Source organism: Anopheles ziemanni, chromosome 3, assembly GCF_943734765.1.
Source record: "Anopheles ziemanni chromosome 3, idAnoZiCoDA_A2_x.2, whole genome shotgun sequence".
Lineage (NCBI taxonomy): Eukaryota > Metazoa > Arthropoda > Insecta > Diptera > Culicidae > Anopheles > Anopheles ziemanni.
The window spans coordinates 88,570,158-88,584,554 of record NC_080706.1 but is presented as its reverse complement, the minus strand read 5'-3'; the positions used below and the strand labels follow the sequence as shown (position 1 = coordinate 88,584,554).

General features: G+C 44.6%; 4 protein-coding genes across 4 annotated transcripts; 3 read left to right on the top strand and 1 right to left on the bottom strand.

Moving 5' to 3' along the window:
* The first annotated feature begins 3,753 nt into the window (after nucleotides 1-3,753).
* Nucleotides 3,754-5,038, top strand: LOC131285759 (probable chitinase 10). The gene is made up of 2 exons (XM_058314616.1): nucleotides 3,754-3,760; nucleotides 3,843-5,038. Exons 1-2 carry the CDS (start codon nucleotides 3,754-3,756, stop codon nucleotides 5,036-5,038), a joined length of 1,203 nt encoding a protein of 400 aa, XP_058170599.1.
* A 1,204-nt stretch (nucleotides 5,039-6,242) lies between these two features.
* On the bottom strand, nucleotides 6,243-9,017 carry LOC131285758 (uncharacterized). The gene is made up of 2 exons (XM_058314615.1): nucleotides 7,191-9,017; nucleotides 6,243-6,506 (listed from the first exon to the last, which is right to left on the bottom strand). The coding sequence occupies exons 1-2, from the start codon at nucleotides 9,015-9,017 to the stop codon at nucleotides 6,243-6,245; spliced, it is 2,091 nt and encodes a 696-aa protein (XP_058170598.1).
* A 1,392-nt stretch (nucleotides 9,018-10,409) lies between these two features.
* Nucleotides 10,410-10,859, top strand: LOC131285757 (probable chitinase 10). Its single transcript, XM_058314614.1, has 2 exons — nucleotides 10,410-10,416; nucleotides 10,486-10,859. The coding sequence occupies exons 1-2, from the start codon at nucleotides 10,410-10,412 to the stop codon at nucleotides 10,857-10,859; spliced, it is 381 nt and encodes a 126-aa protein (XP_058170597.1).
* A 2,018-nt stretch (nucleotides 10,860-12,877) lies between these two features.
* Nucleotides 12,878-13,415, top strand: LOC131285756 (peritrophin-1-like). The gene is made up of 2 exons (XM_058314613.1): nucleotides 12,878-12,884; nucleotides 12,970-13,415. Exons 1-2 carry the CDS (start codon nucleotides 12,878-12,880, stop codon nucleotides 13,413-13,415), a joined length of 453 nt encoding a protein of 150 aa, XP_058170596.1.
* The last annotated feature ends 982 nt before the right edge of the window (nucleotides 13,416-14,397 follow it).

Below are 14,397 nucleotides of genomic sequence, written 5' to 3'. Positions count from 1 at the left end.
TATGGTTGAAGAAAGTAATATCGCTGAGCCATACACCTTCAACATGGCAGCTGCATGATGGTATGGTACAACCCTGTTTCCCGCAGTAAAGACAGAAAATGAACAAAAATGAAGAAAAATAAAAACATGAAAAACGCCCGAAAACGTAACCAATAAAGGCTGGGTATTGGTTTTACCTTTTCCGGCGTTTTTATTCGCGGAAATGCTGTCTTCTTTAACATCTACGCGGGGACGCGGGTTTTCGATTGTAAAAATGCTCCCAAAATGAACACTTGCTCGGTATTCCTTTACGCTGCTAGCAGGCTGGATAAAGCTGGTTGCCTGCCGGCTTTTCTCTCGTAATGCTCTTCGTTGCCATTCGCCATGTTCACGGTGCACCACACAACGGACAACTATTTGTAGCATAGTAGATGTTAAGGCGGGGCAACAGTGAAGGAGCTCGAAAGTGGAGATATATTGAATTATTTAAAAAAGAAGAAACAAGCAAACACACACAGAAAATAAAACACTCATTAAGACACATACACAGTTCTTATACAATCGGTTAATGTTAAGTAAAAGTCAAGAGACAACCAAAACATGCAAAGCATCTCTAGCGAGCGTGGAGAAAGCGTGGAGGTAGAGGAAATGATTACCTTAACAATTGTGTAATATATAAATAGTACATTTATTCACATGAATAAAGACAAAATAGTTACTGAAAAAACCGTCATATTCAGGGGACAAAATATATAGAAAACACGACAACTGCAACATGTTGGGTGAGTAATCCATTTGATTTTATTGACCACAAACGGGTTCAAATATTGTATGAGTCAATGATTTCAAAACTCAATTCGTATCATTTGTAAGTCGATATGCACAAAAGAAGGAAGAAAGGTTTATTAGTTATTTAACATTGTAATGTATTAATTTTGCTATGGTAGGGTAAGTGCACCCATAGTGGAGCTAGTACCAATAGTGGTTGTAGTGGAATAAAATCCTAGCTCTACGCCGATATATATACAATGGAGTTATTTGTTCTTCTATGAAATGTTCTTTGATTTTCTGCGGAGTGTTAAAAAGATGAACCATCTCATTCCGTAATATAGAAGCTTAAAAATTCATATTTTCAAAACAGGTTGTCCCAACATGCTGCATTCCTTAAGAATCTATAAGGAATATCATGATTTCCTTAAGGCTATAAATCACTGCAAAATCATTAAAACTATATGATTTCGCTACTGACATACCCCAATATAATTGATTTATACGAACTTAGTGCATTTTAGCATAATTGTATTATATATTCATAGTTTTTACTATAGTGCCACTATAGGCACAAAAACCCAAGTTGTTCCTATAGTAGCCATAGATTTTTTCACAAGTATATTTTAGTTTTATTCTGGTTTTGGCCAATATAATCATGTAAATTTAGTGATTTTATTCTGTTTCTACAAAATACACAAAGTGGAACTGGAGAGAAGGCTCAGCAGAAGAAGCAGAGAAAAGAATAAAGAAAGCGGGCGAAGGATACGCTATAAAGCATATACTATAGTTTTAGCTGTAATATTCAGAGCATTTTTTATGAATTAAAATTGGACATATTTCGGTAAAACAATACAGTTTTTTCAATGACAACGCATTGGTCAAGGAGTATTTTACCGTTCTATTTGAAATATGCTTAAAAAATAAGTAATAGTCAAAATATATTCAAGTTTTTCGTACTATCACCACTATAGGAACACGATACCACAACTATAGGAACCATACCACCATAATAGGAACAACCGACTAGGAAGAAAAATACGCTTTTTTTCGTGTATTTTGTATGGTTTACGGTGAAAATAGATGTTTTTCAGAAGAAAAGTCATGTTTCGATCATAATTGATTCAAATATGTAGAATATTGTGTTCTTAACACTCATAATTTACACCTAATTGGTATTTACATTACTAAGTGCACCACTATTGGTACAGTTACCCTATAGTTTTTTAAAGTAACGTTCCAAATGAAACCACGCTCAAAGACATAATTTCTGGGGTAAAAATAATTGATTATTTATCTACAGTTTTATTCCTTTTTTTCATACATATTGAGCTTACACAGCTTCTTACATATAGATACAAGCTTTTATTTGTAATCCATTGTATTTTCTTTGTTTTTGCATGGATATAACTTATGAAGAAAAATTATTTATGTATTTTACAGATTCTCACGATGCAAAGCACAAACATATCATTGCAGAACGACCCAGGAAGAGCAAATTGTATTACTGTAAAACAAGTGTTGCTCATGGCGAACAAAGTAGTTCAACAGTTTCATCTGGTAGTTTTCAAGCCATAATAATTATAGATAACTTGTAGAACAAGTAATATAACTTTATCGTCTTAGTTTTTACCCTTTTAGGAGACGTGCTGAAAACCCCTTGTTCAGCAAAAGTTCACACAACAAATTCCACGCCGTGGGTTAGCTTTCGTACCCACGGCTTCTATACCCACGACAGGAAGTAACTAAATTCCTGTTAAACTTTTCCGTTTGGAATCTGCCCTTAATTGACTATAAAGGGTGAATCGCGAGCCGCACATAATTGTTAAATTATAATTGACTGCTAATTTCATCACTTTCAAAGCATCCGGTCACTTTACTGATAGCGCATAGGATAGTTTGTCGCCAGGCTACCCTTCAAAGGCGGGGTTGTTTCAAAAGGAAGCGTACTAATTTAAGTTAGGTAAACGTACCGAACATGATGACTAACTGGTGTAAACCTATCGTTGATTTTGTCTGGTAAATCATTGTATGGTAAACTCTGATACTCCAACAAACATCGTATCGGATGTTGGGGAATCCCAAAATAAAATGTGGCGTCCTTGTTATCAGGGCCATTGTGTTGGATGCACGGTGAGACATCAACTTGCTCTTGTTGCACTGTTTCGTGCGATCAAAATAACCACTTCATTGGCCTTTCTGCACGGTTATTCATAAATTGCATCTCCCGAGTCGATGTTAACATGGTAGGTAAATAGCAAAACAGCTGAGAAGTACGGAGCTTTTACGACTAAAGTTTCTTCCGCCTTTAAGGTCGTGATGAATCACGCCATATCAACGTTAATTATCATCGGTCAGTGAAAAGCCACTGACGATTGTTTTCGAGCTTTCTGTTCGCTTTGACAAAGGAACAAGTAATACGATACTACGCAATCCTTGTTTTTATAGCGAGCGACGGAATGGTTCTGTGTAATCGGTAACATCAGCGAAAGACGGCGTACGGAACAGCACTATTCAGTTAGACACCGATCGTATCAGATATCAGATGCAGATCACACCAAATGCTCTTTTGATGTTCCCAGGTGGATACCCACTCTGCCCTTCCTTTTCCATCGTCTATCACTGTCCTCATCTATGACTATTGGTTTGTCTGCCCCGAGGTTGCCTGTTGTTGTGTGTCGTATTTCACCTACGCACTTTTGGTATCGGTAGCTCGATAACTGCTGACCATCACCCTGAGGGCCACTCATTAGCCTTGTACAACGACCAATGACAGTTGAGTCGGGGATAACGTGGCTGCCGGTTGGAAATAACCGTGAATCATCCTGCTCCGGAGATTGCAGTTTACTCGGCGTATATAACGAGGTACCTTCAGACGGAACACTTCATTCAACAGCTGAAGAGAGAGATAGGAAGATCGTCCAGGAGATATTTGCTGAGTGCCTAAGCACCTTCAACCAAATTTTCCGCTGCTTATCGGAGAAGATTGGCGAAGAGTTTCGTACCATGAACGGTAAGTCGATCGTGCGACATGAGTTGTGTTAGTGCTTATGAATGGAGTGTTCTAAATCTGAAGCGCTTGTGGTTTGTATCAGGGTTTCAGCTGTCGCTGATCGTGGTGCTGTGCGGCACGGTAGGAGTCGCTCGTGGTCAAGAATTAACGGCTTCCTTTAATTTTGCGGATGGCATCGCGGACGCACGTTGCCCAAGTAATGACAACCCAATGAACCCGATGCTGCTGGCGGTGCCGAGCGATTGTAGCAAGTTTCAGAAGTGCTACAATGGGCGTGCGTTCACGATCAGCTGTCCGGCGGGTCAGGAGTTCGGTGTACACATCCAGCGCTGCGATTACCCGATGTTCGCTCAGTGCCGCCAGGGGTTCGTGCAGCCGCAGCCGGCTGCGTTCCGCTACGAGGAAGGTAGCAGCGATACACGCTGTCCCCGATTCGACGATCCTTTCAATCCGAAACATCTGGCACACCCGACCGACTGTCGCCGGTTCTACAAGTGTTTCGATGGGCTCGCTTTTGAGCTGCAGTGCCCTATGGGTCAGGAATGGGGCAAGGAGCTGAATCGGTGCGACTATCCGACGTTGGCGCGCTGCTCCGTCGGTCGCCAGGATCGTCCCGATGTCGCTCAAGAGTCCGATGATCTATCCGCGAGTGTCGAGTTGCCAGAGCAGGGGGAGATAGTGGACGCCACTCTGAAGAAGGAGTACGTCCAGCCGGCCAAGGCGGAGTTCACCTACAATGCCGGTGTGTATGATGTGCGCTGCCCGAAGTATGACGATCCCTACCGTCCGATCCACCTCTCGCATCCGGGCGATTGCCGCAAGTTCCTGAAGTGTTTCGATGGACGCGCGTACACCATCGATTGCCCGCCTGGTCAGGAGTTCGGCATGCGTATTAACCGCTGCGACTATCCTCAGTTTGCCCAGTGTTCGGCACCGAAAGCCCGCAAGAGCCTACGCAAAGCGGCGGAACCGGCGTACGATGACAGCTACTACTACTACGACGAGGATGAGTTTGGAAGCGATGTGCCGCTGGATTCGGCCGAATGGACGCCAGAGCAGCGGGAGATGATTGCCGGGATATCGGACACACGCTGCCCGGAGAAGGACGATCCGGCAGAACCGCTCCACTTCATCCACCCGCGTGACTGCGGTAAATTCTACAAGTGCTACTCGGGACGTGCCTACCTGATCAACTGTCCGATCGGGCAGCACTGGAGTGTGCGGTACGATCGGTGCGACTACCCGAAGGTGGCCAAATGTACGATCCGAGGCAGCTAAGCCGGCAGGAAAGACCGACACGTTTGGGTTCGGCGCGGATGGCACTAGCGTTTAAGGAAATATTTATTTGTTCGCTGGACACACACATGTTTTCAAAATAAACGGTACCATAAGATGAGCAAAGGGGTTACACGGTGGGTATGTCTTAAACTTTCAGCTTTTTACATCTCCACGAGCCTTGAACGTTGGAAGAAGTGTTGGTTGGCGCAAAAATACACATTTGTTATACACCTACACATTTGAGCAATAGGTTCGTATTTGAGAAAATATAAAGGTTAAAGAATTAAAACTAATTGGGTATTTCCGAAAACATAGAGTCAATGATCAATTAGATTAGTGATGTTTACGTGAGGATTTGCGCAGTGCATAAACCAGAAACGCTACGTAACGCTTCGGTGTAATGCTTTCAGTTTGGCCCCTGGCATTTGAATCACAGATATAAATAATATTAGACGATATACTGGCAAAGAAATTTAATGAAAATTGCCGAAAAGTGGTGCTAGTTTGGCCGGTTGTTTGTACTCCGTACAGAGCAATAGCTGCTTGCATCAACTTTCATGTAAATGTCACGCGTCTACACAATCCGTAAGAAATTCCCTGACCTTTTATTATTTTTTGAAATACTTGAACTTTCTTGGGCATGTTATGAATTTGAACTATGGCTGAAAAATGTGGAAATGAACTTGCTGAGACGTGGGATTGATAGTATTATAATTAATTATTATTAATACAGGGTTTTTCAGATGATATCATAACAGTAGCAGCTACGATTCTGATTTCAACTGACAGAGTTGTTATAAACATGCTTCCGTTATAAAATCAACTGGTACTGTTGGAATATCAAGTGCTGCAGCTAGAATAAATGCTGCTACTGTATGACATCATCTGAAAAACCCTGTAAAACCAGGTTCACAATTGACGGACACAATTGGTGACATAGTTTAGAATTCTGACAAAAACCAACACTCGAGGACTACCTTTCTACATATTATGTAATACAAACAGTTACCGCACTGGGCTAATAAATATACCCTTGATCCCATTCCCACGAACCTGAATGGGCTGTAAGCTCTCCAGATCATTTATCGAACATATTCAATCTTCAGATGCAAAAGGTTAAAAGTATATTTCATTTTCCGTTATCGTTGATCGTTTATTTCGCTGACTACACTTTAGCACTTTCCGATCCTGGCGAAATCTCCATTTAATGTCGGGAGCAGTTCGCTTGCGCAGGATAGTCGCAGCGATTTCCACTGGCATCGAACTCCAGTCCCGGTGGGCAACTCATCTCGTAAGCCACTCCGTTGAAGCACTTCTGGAACTTCACGCAGCTGGTGGGGCTCGGGATGTGGACTGGTTTAGCCGGATCATCGTTTCGGGGACAGCGTGGATCGACGCGTGATACCGGAATCTCCCAACTTTGGTCGTCGGCATCGTCATCGTCGTTGTTGTCGGGCTCGTAGTATGGCTGACGGTTGTATGGTTGCGCGGGTGCGCTAATCGTAGGTCGCTGAGCTTGAGGCCTTGGACCCGTGGATGGTTTTCGAACTGGAGGTTGTCCGTACTGTTGTTGATGTTGTTGCTGTGGCTGCTGCTGCTGCTGCTGCTGCTGAGGTAACTTTTGCTGCTGAGGTAACTGTTGCTGTTGAGGGAATTGCTGCTGCTGCTGGGGTAACTGTTGCTGCTGAGGTAACTTTTGTTGCTGAGGTAACTGCTGCTGCTGAGGTAACTGTTGCTGCTGAGGTAACTGCTGCTGGTGAGGTATCTGTTGCTGCTGCGGAAACTGCTGAGGTAACTTTTGCTGCTGAGGTAGCTGTTGCTGCTGAGGCATCTGTTGCTGCTGAGGGAACTGTTGCTGCTGAGGTAACTTTTGCTGCTGAGGTAACTGCTGCTGCTGAGGTAATTGTTGCTGCTGAGGTAACTGCTGCTGCTGAGGTATCTGTTGCTGCTGCGGAAACTGCTGAGGTAACTTTTGCTGCTGAGGTAGCTGTTGCTGCTGAGGCATCTGTTGCTGCTGAGGGAACTGTTGCTGCTGAGGGAACTGTTGCTGCTGAGGTATCTGTTGCTGCTGAGGTAACTGTTGCTGCTGAGGGAACTGTTGCTGCTGAGGGAACTGCTGCTGCGGTGGTTTTTGTTGTGGGGGCTGCGGTACCTGATTTGGCCTCTGCTGATCAGGTTTGTAAGGGGATTCCCAGGAAGGCGCTTGTGGGAAGCTGGGTTGATACTGAGGTGATCCTTGCTGTTGCAGCTGCGATTGCTGTTGGGGTTGCGGTTGAGGTTTCCTTGGAAGCTCTTGCTGCGGTGGCTTCATTGGTGACTGAGGGGCACGTTGGTCTAGTGGAATGGCTGGCTTTGGATACTGCTGTTGCTCCCGCGAATAGGTGGGAAAGTCTGGTTGATATGGTTTGAACAGACCATCAGGTTTTTGCAGTTCCACTTGACCGGATGGACCATCGGGGGTGCGAATTCCAAGGTTGGGCTTTTGATAGTCGACCTGTGGCTTCGGTTGATTCCATTGGAACAATGTAGGATTCTGTTTTTCGGCCTGCGGCTGATTTGGTTGATACGATGGCTTCGGTCCTTCGAGCGGACGCTGTGGGCCAAGATATGGCTTCTGTCCATCGACCTCTACCTGATTCCATTGCGGGAACTGAGGAGGTTTTGGCGCCTCCGGACGTGCACCTGGGTACACCATTGGGTTATTGATCGGCTTTTCAGGTTGCCTCCATTGCGTAGGCTTCTGCTGCCCATCAGCTTCGCCCAGAGGATCCTTCGGAAGAAAAGACTGTTCCCCTTCCGATGGTCGCTGACCGTTGAAGTAGGGCTTTGGATTTCCAAACTCCTGTTCGGGTTTGTTCCTTGGATATTCGGGGGCCCCTGGGTTGGGTCGGTTCGGTTGGAACGCTTGCTGTCCTTCAGGCGGCCGCTGACCAACAAGCGGAGGTTGAGACATAACCTGTTGGTCTGGTTGTGCCCACTGGTTCACGCTCGGTCGGTTAGGTTGGAAAGATTGACCCTCCTCTTGCGGTCGCTGGGCGTACATTGGTTGATTGGGCAGGAAAGTTTGCTGCCCATCCTGAGGACGCAATCCAGGGTACGGCTTCTGGGAGTTGCCGGGCAGTTCCGGGAACCGTTCCAGTTGAACTGGTTTCTGCTGCCCACCAAGCGGACGCTGATTTACTTGCTGTTCGGGCTGGTTCCATTGGGACACCTGAAGGTACGGAACAGCCGGAAAGCGTTGATTTGTTTGTGACGCCTGAAGACTCTCCGAATGACGATGTTCATTGTGTGGCCCAGGTTTTTGGACCTCAACATGCGGCTCCGGTTGATTCCACTGCGATGGCTTCAAATATTCATTCGGTTGGTCTGCATTTTGTCCATCTTGTGACCGTTCTAGCGAAGGTCCTGGATTTTTAAAGTCTTCCTGCGACTCCGGTTCATTCCATTGAGAAAGCTGGTGGTATTCATTCGGCTGAACAGCTTGCGGTCCTTCCACAGGGCGCTCGTTGTAGTACGAATTATACAAATCGGCCGACTGCTCCGGTTGATTCCACAGAGACGCCTGATCGGCATCAGCAGTTTGTGGAAGCTTCTGAAAACCATCATCAGGTTGGGGTTGATTTGGAAGGAATCCATAATCGCCATTTTGCTGCCGTTGACCATAGTACACGCTTTCGTATTCTTGAGTCTGAGAAGCTCCGTCCAGGGTCGCCTCCGGAGCGGCAGGTTGTTCGCGCCATTGAACCTCCGGTTCCTCCATCGCCTCAGGGCTTTCATCGGCCGTATAGTATTCCGGCGGCATCCAACGGTTGTCCACTGGTGGCATAAGCTCGGGAGCGTACACTAGGCCGTTCCGGTTTTGCATCATGTATGATATGCCCTTGTCCGCCACCCATAGCGGACGATCCAGGTACGTTCCATCGGTACGATGGCCGATGAACAGCACCAGAAGTAAAGCGAATGGTGCATTCGCTAGCATAGTGATAACCTAGAACGGGAATAAGTTAATACTCGGCTATTGTCGTCCAGTAAACCAACACCATCTCGATTATCTGATCCTCACGGTTATACCTTGTGTGCTGTACTGTCTGTGTCGCTACTGACAGGTTGTTGTTATTGTCACTTCATTTACATTAAATAAGCTGCAATACAGAGATGATGTTACAGACCCTCGAGTGCCCCTATTTAACTGCTTCGGGTTATCTTATCATGTATCGACCGGTGGGTCGCGCGATGAGATGCATTCGCGGAAAAAAGGGACCTTACTAATGGGGTTTTTGAGTACGAACAATGTAAAATATTTTTTGCATTCGACTAGACAACGGTGCTACTACTAGCAAACTCTCTTACGCTATCTATGATCCAAGATGTTGCATGTAGCGGGAGCACTTTGCTACCGGATCTTAGAGGCCGCCTTCACCGACCGGACAGCTGTATGTTATCACTCTGTTGAATGGGCGCCTTCTGCCAAAAACATGCAGGAGTCACCGCGGCACCATTATGAACGAACGGCGAAACGAACGATGAAAGGAAATGCTTAAATAATGCAATGGTATCCGGGTATCGATCGGCGTGGCGTCGTGACAAATATGTCCGTCCTGCCGTCACCTGATTAAGCCAAGCTAGCCCGTACATGTACGTGCCCCGTCAACTAAGTGTTATGATGTGCGCTCTGTTTGTTTCGATACTAATTTACATCTTGCTAGGAAGACACCATACAGGCTTGGATCACCATTGCATTGGGAGTTACATCTGATCTATCAGTTTACAGATCGTTATCGCTTGCGGAAGATGGTTCCTGTATGGGAGAAAGGTGCGACATATGGTATTGCTTCACACAGAGAACATTTCAAACCATCCTGGCGTCGATATGTTGCCAATTAGAACATATGTCTAGGGCTTGTACGCGAGCTTAATAAAAGGTGATCAAGAATGAAGTAAAAATGATTCGTGACTCCACTGAAGTTAACGTTGAAAACACAGTTGTCTGTCGGTTGGAAGGCTCCCTGGGTTTGGTGGAATTCTCCGGAATTTTCTAGTGATGAAAACTAAAGTATAGAGTCGTTTTGCTATTGTGTATATAACTAGCAATACACGAGTTCCCTCTGAGGATCGCACATTCAGCGAAGCCATCTATAATCGAATTTTGTCTAATGAAAAACCTTGGGAAACAATCGAGATCGAGCGGTTCGTAGAAATGATACGCGAGCGATAAAGAGCGCGCGTGTGGACAAGGAAACACATTCTAATTAATAAGATCCTCTCGCGGAGGACAGATAGAAGTATGCTGGTTGAAATCATATAAAAGCGGGCCCACTTCGCCCAGTAGTTATCGTCTTCGACTAGAACCGCAACATCCCAGACACTCAACATGAACGGTAAGTGTGGATTCAGTCGGAACACCCAGGCGTGCCAGTAACTGTAACCTAATGTTCACCCACCTGCAGCTCTCATCGTGCTCTCATTGGCCATCATCGCCGGAGTCTCGGCCCAGTACAACTACAACTCGAACTACGAGATCGGCGTGCCGCAGGGCTATGGCCAGGATCAGTACAACCAGCAGTACAACCAGCAGTACAACCAGCAGTACAACCAGCAGCAACCCCAGTACAAACCCGTTCAGGCCATCCCAGATGCGCGCTGCCCGCGCACGGACGATCCCCTCCGCCCGGTCCACCTTCCGTACAACGGAAACTGCGCCAAGTTCATGAAGTGTACCGGCGGCATGGGCTTCGTCATGGATTGCCCGGCTGGTCTGGAGTTCAGCTCTCGCATGAGCCGCTGCGACTACCCGGCTATGGCCCAGTGCTCTCGCGTCTAAAAACCTACCGGCGGATGCGGAATGGAATGTAATCGAACTTCTGCGGCTAGAATGCATTCTGTAACTGCACTTCGCACCCCGGAATGAATCGATGAATATGCTACGATAGACAAAACGCAGAACGTTGGTCAATTCTAAGCTGATCATTTTTCTGAATAAAACACTTTCAAAATGCCAATTTAAACAGGATACGTTGTGATTTCCTTCAATTATTAAACAAATAACAACAAACTACGAAGAAAAAAAAAACGAAATCTTTCGAAACAGAAATATGATAACTTAACTATATTGAAAGGATTTGATGAACAATGCTTCATGGAGTCTACTTGCTTGTTTATTTGTTTGTGTTATTTTTATGCATTGTTTATTTATTTTTGACAGACACATTTAGTTTTTCTTGTACTTTCCTCTAACAATAATTAAACAGATAGGTGTGTACTAGTGTTGTGCCTTGTTAATCTTTTGGTGAATTTCATTTATATTAATCTTTCACCAAACATTCATGAATCTTTTGGGATTCGACTTTTCAAACGTACGTATGAATCTTTCGTAGCCTTAATGAATCTTCCAGAATCTTTCCTGGATCTTTGACGAATCTCTACGATTCTTTCATTGGCGTGGATCATGCAACCAAATACAAAAGTGGAATAAGTTTTCCTCAGTGAATGCATCTGTGGGATTCATGAATCTCTCATTTTTAAAAGCAAAGAATCAGTCAGACTCATGAATCTGAATCTGAATTACACAACTCTAGTATGTACTGACAAGCAATGCTCTAATACGACGAAGAAAACTACCTCTTTTCTTACAAATTGTATGATATCCAGGCTGTACAAATCACATGAAAGTTATGAAAACCTTCCGAATTACATTCGGATCTTGAAATTCTCAAGAAAATTTACAAAAAAATTCTTTTTACGTTTGTAGGAAAAAAAAGTAGAAAAGACACAGCTACTTTGAATTCTACATCAAAAATCGCTCTAACTTAAAAGAAATGATTCAATTCACATTTGGGAAATACATGTCCACATTATACGGACTAGCAAGTAGCAATGTAATAAAAAAATGTACATTAAACTTGGCCAGCAATATTTTATTGAAATAATGTTGTTTGGTGACTCAGATAAACAACTATCGGATAAAAGTTATGGTTTAAAAGTTACTTATAACAACTGACAAAAAGTAGGTCAAGGTCACTTATCAAACGTCACGTTTATCATATTGGAGGCAACAAAAATTTCCACATGCTCAGTATTTTAATCACAAACAGACTTTCGACCATTTTCTGACAAAAATGAACAATGGAAGGTCAGAAGAATGATTATTACAAATAAAAATGTAGTGCTACTGTTTAACAATTTTTGGCATGCAAACATTAGCTTCATGTAGAGATATTGATATTTGAAAAAAATATTTTGTGAGTTGAAAAACCGGAGTCAAAAAAAAATTAAATCTATAATTAACTTGTCTTAATTTCAATAAAATTGTTATCACATTTTAACTGCAACGAGTGACTATTTTTTCTAACAATAAAAATTCGAACCAATGTGTAAGCACATAACCTCCCGTTGACAACAGCAACATGTACTGGAGGCATCCGGGAATGCCAAGATGCTTTTGAGCGAGAAAATGAGTTCCTCGAAAAGAGTCTCCCGAATGTGCTACATGCGTCCATCGATAAACATCCGGAAGTCGCACCAGCACCGAAGCCCGGGACCCGTGGCCTTCTTTTGCTGAGAGGTTTTGCTCGTCTTCTTTCCCCGGAACGGTCCGATAACGAACTTTCGATAGATACGAGGCATACGATAAATGTCGCCATAATGGGACAGCTGCGAAGTAAACGGCAATCAGCTTGACTGTTTATCAATTAGGCAAATTGCCTTGTCAGTTTGATATATAAACACTCGGCCGTCGGTGAGGAAGGCATCATTTGGATCCCAGCGATTTCCAAACTTACTTTGGAACCTCCAACCATCCCAACGTACCAGTTGCCAACTATTGCAACCAAAACCTTCAACATGCAAGGTACGTCGGATGAATAGATTCGTTCGCGAAACTGTTGCAGAAGCTAATCGGTTCGTGTTTCATTTTTCTCACTTCGCCACCACAGCTTTCATCGTCTTTGCCGCCATCCTGTCCGCGGTCGTCGCGGCCCCGCAGTTCCCCGAGTTCTACAGCATCGCTCAGGATCCACGCATGCTGCCGATGCCCCAGGTGCCCCAGGATATGCTGCCCCAGGAGCCCCGCGCCTACGAGCCGTACTACGCCCCGCAGCAGTACGAGCCCCAGTACCAGCCGCAGTACCAGGCCCCGGCCCAGACCGAGCAGCTGACCGCTGACGGTTACAAGATTGTCCCGGGCATCGTTGATGCTCGCTGCCCCCGTGGCGACGACCCGATGAAGCCGGTCCACCTGCCGGTGCACGGAAACTGCGCCAAGTTCATGAAGTGCTTCGGTGGCCGCGCCTACGAGATGGACTGCCCGTCCGGTCTGGAGTTCGGCTCCAAGGTGAACCGTTGCGACTACCCCGCCATGGCCCAGTGCTCCCGCTTCTAAGAACCTACCGACGACTGCTGAAAGGAATGTGATCGAACTTTCTGCGAGCCGCCGGCCCCAGACTGTGAGAGCATAGTTATAACAATAAAGTATCCAGTTTTGCTCGAAAGCTACTCGATCATTCCAAAGGGAATATTTTTCTTCCAACACCCTCTTCCTTTCTTTTCTTTCTCAAGTGACGCTACAACCGCTGAAAGCTCTCAGTCTAGCGAAGCTTCATCCGAACTCAAGGTTCTCTAGGACTAAGGACACGAACCCAGGGTTCACTATGTTTTGTATTTTTTAGGAACCATTCAGGATATCATGTTCATCCTAGAACTCGCCATGGTGGAAGTTGTATCTGTTTTTCGGTGAAGGTTTAGTTATTGTATGAGGTGCAGGTTCCACCATAGGGGTTGGACCGGTAATCGGTTCCGTATTGGTCTCTAATAATTCCGTAGATTAAGGTCTCTATTAAACTCGTTGTTGCAGTTAGCGTGGCGACCTTTGTCGTTGAAACTGTTAGTCTCCTGACTAACTGTTAGTTAGCTAGTATTGAAACTGTTAGTGTAGAGTCGGTAATTTAGGAATCTGTTGTTTATACGCTTGAAGTTGTGGCTCTGTTAATCGGCTCAGTTGGAGGCGGTGCTGGTGGTAGTGATATTGTGTACCTCTCATGGTATAGCGCTACTTCCGGTGGCTAACAGCGTTGTATCCCGACAGAAAAATGATATCCGTCGTAACATGCCAGAGGAAATTTTTGAACGTTTTAATTGGTCCACATTTGGTGACCAAATGATTATTTGAGGAGAGATACATTTGGTCTCACTCTTTTGGTGCATATTGCCGCTTTGTTATGGCGATTTTATCTCAACCGAATACGGATCTATCTAAAATTAAACTTTTTAAACATTGAAAATTAATGATTTTAGAAAAAAAGACACAAACTGTCTAACAGATTACTAGTTTCAACCATAATGAACCAAATGAATTGATAAAACCA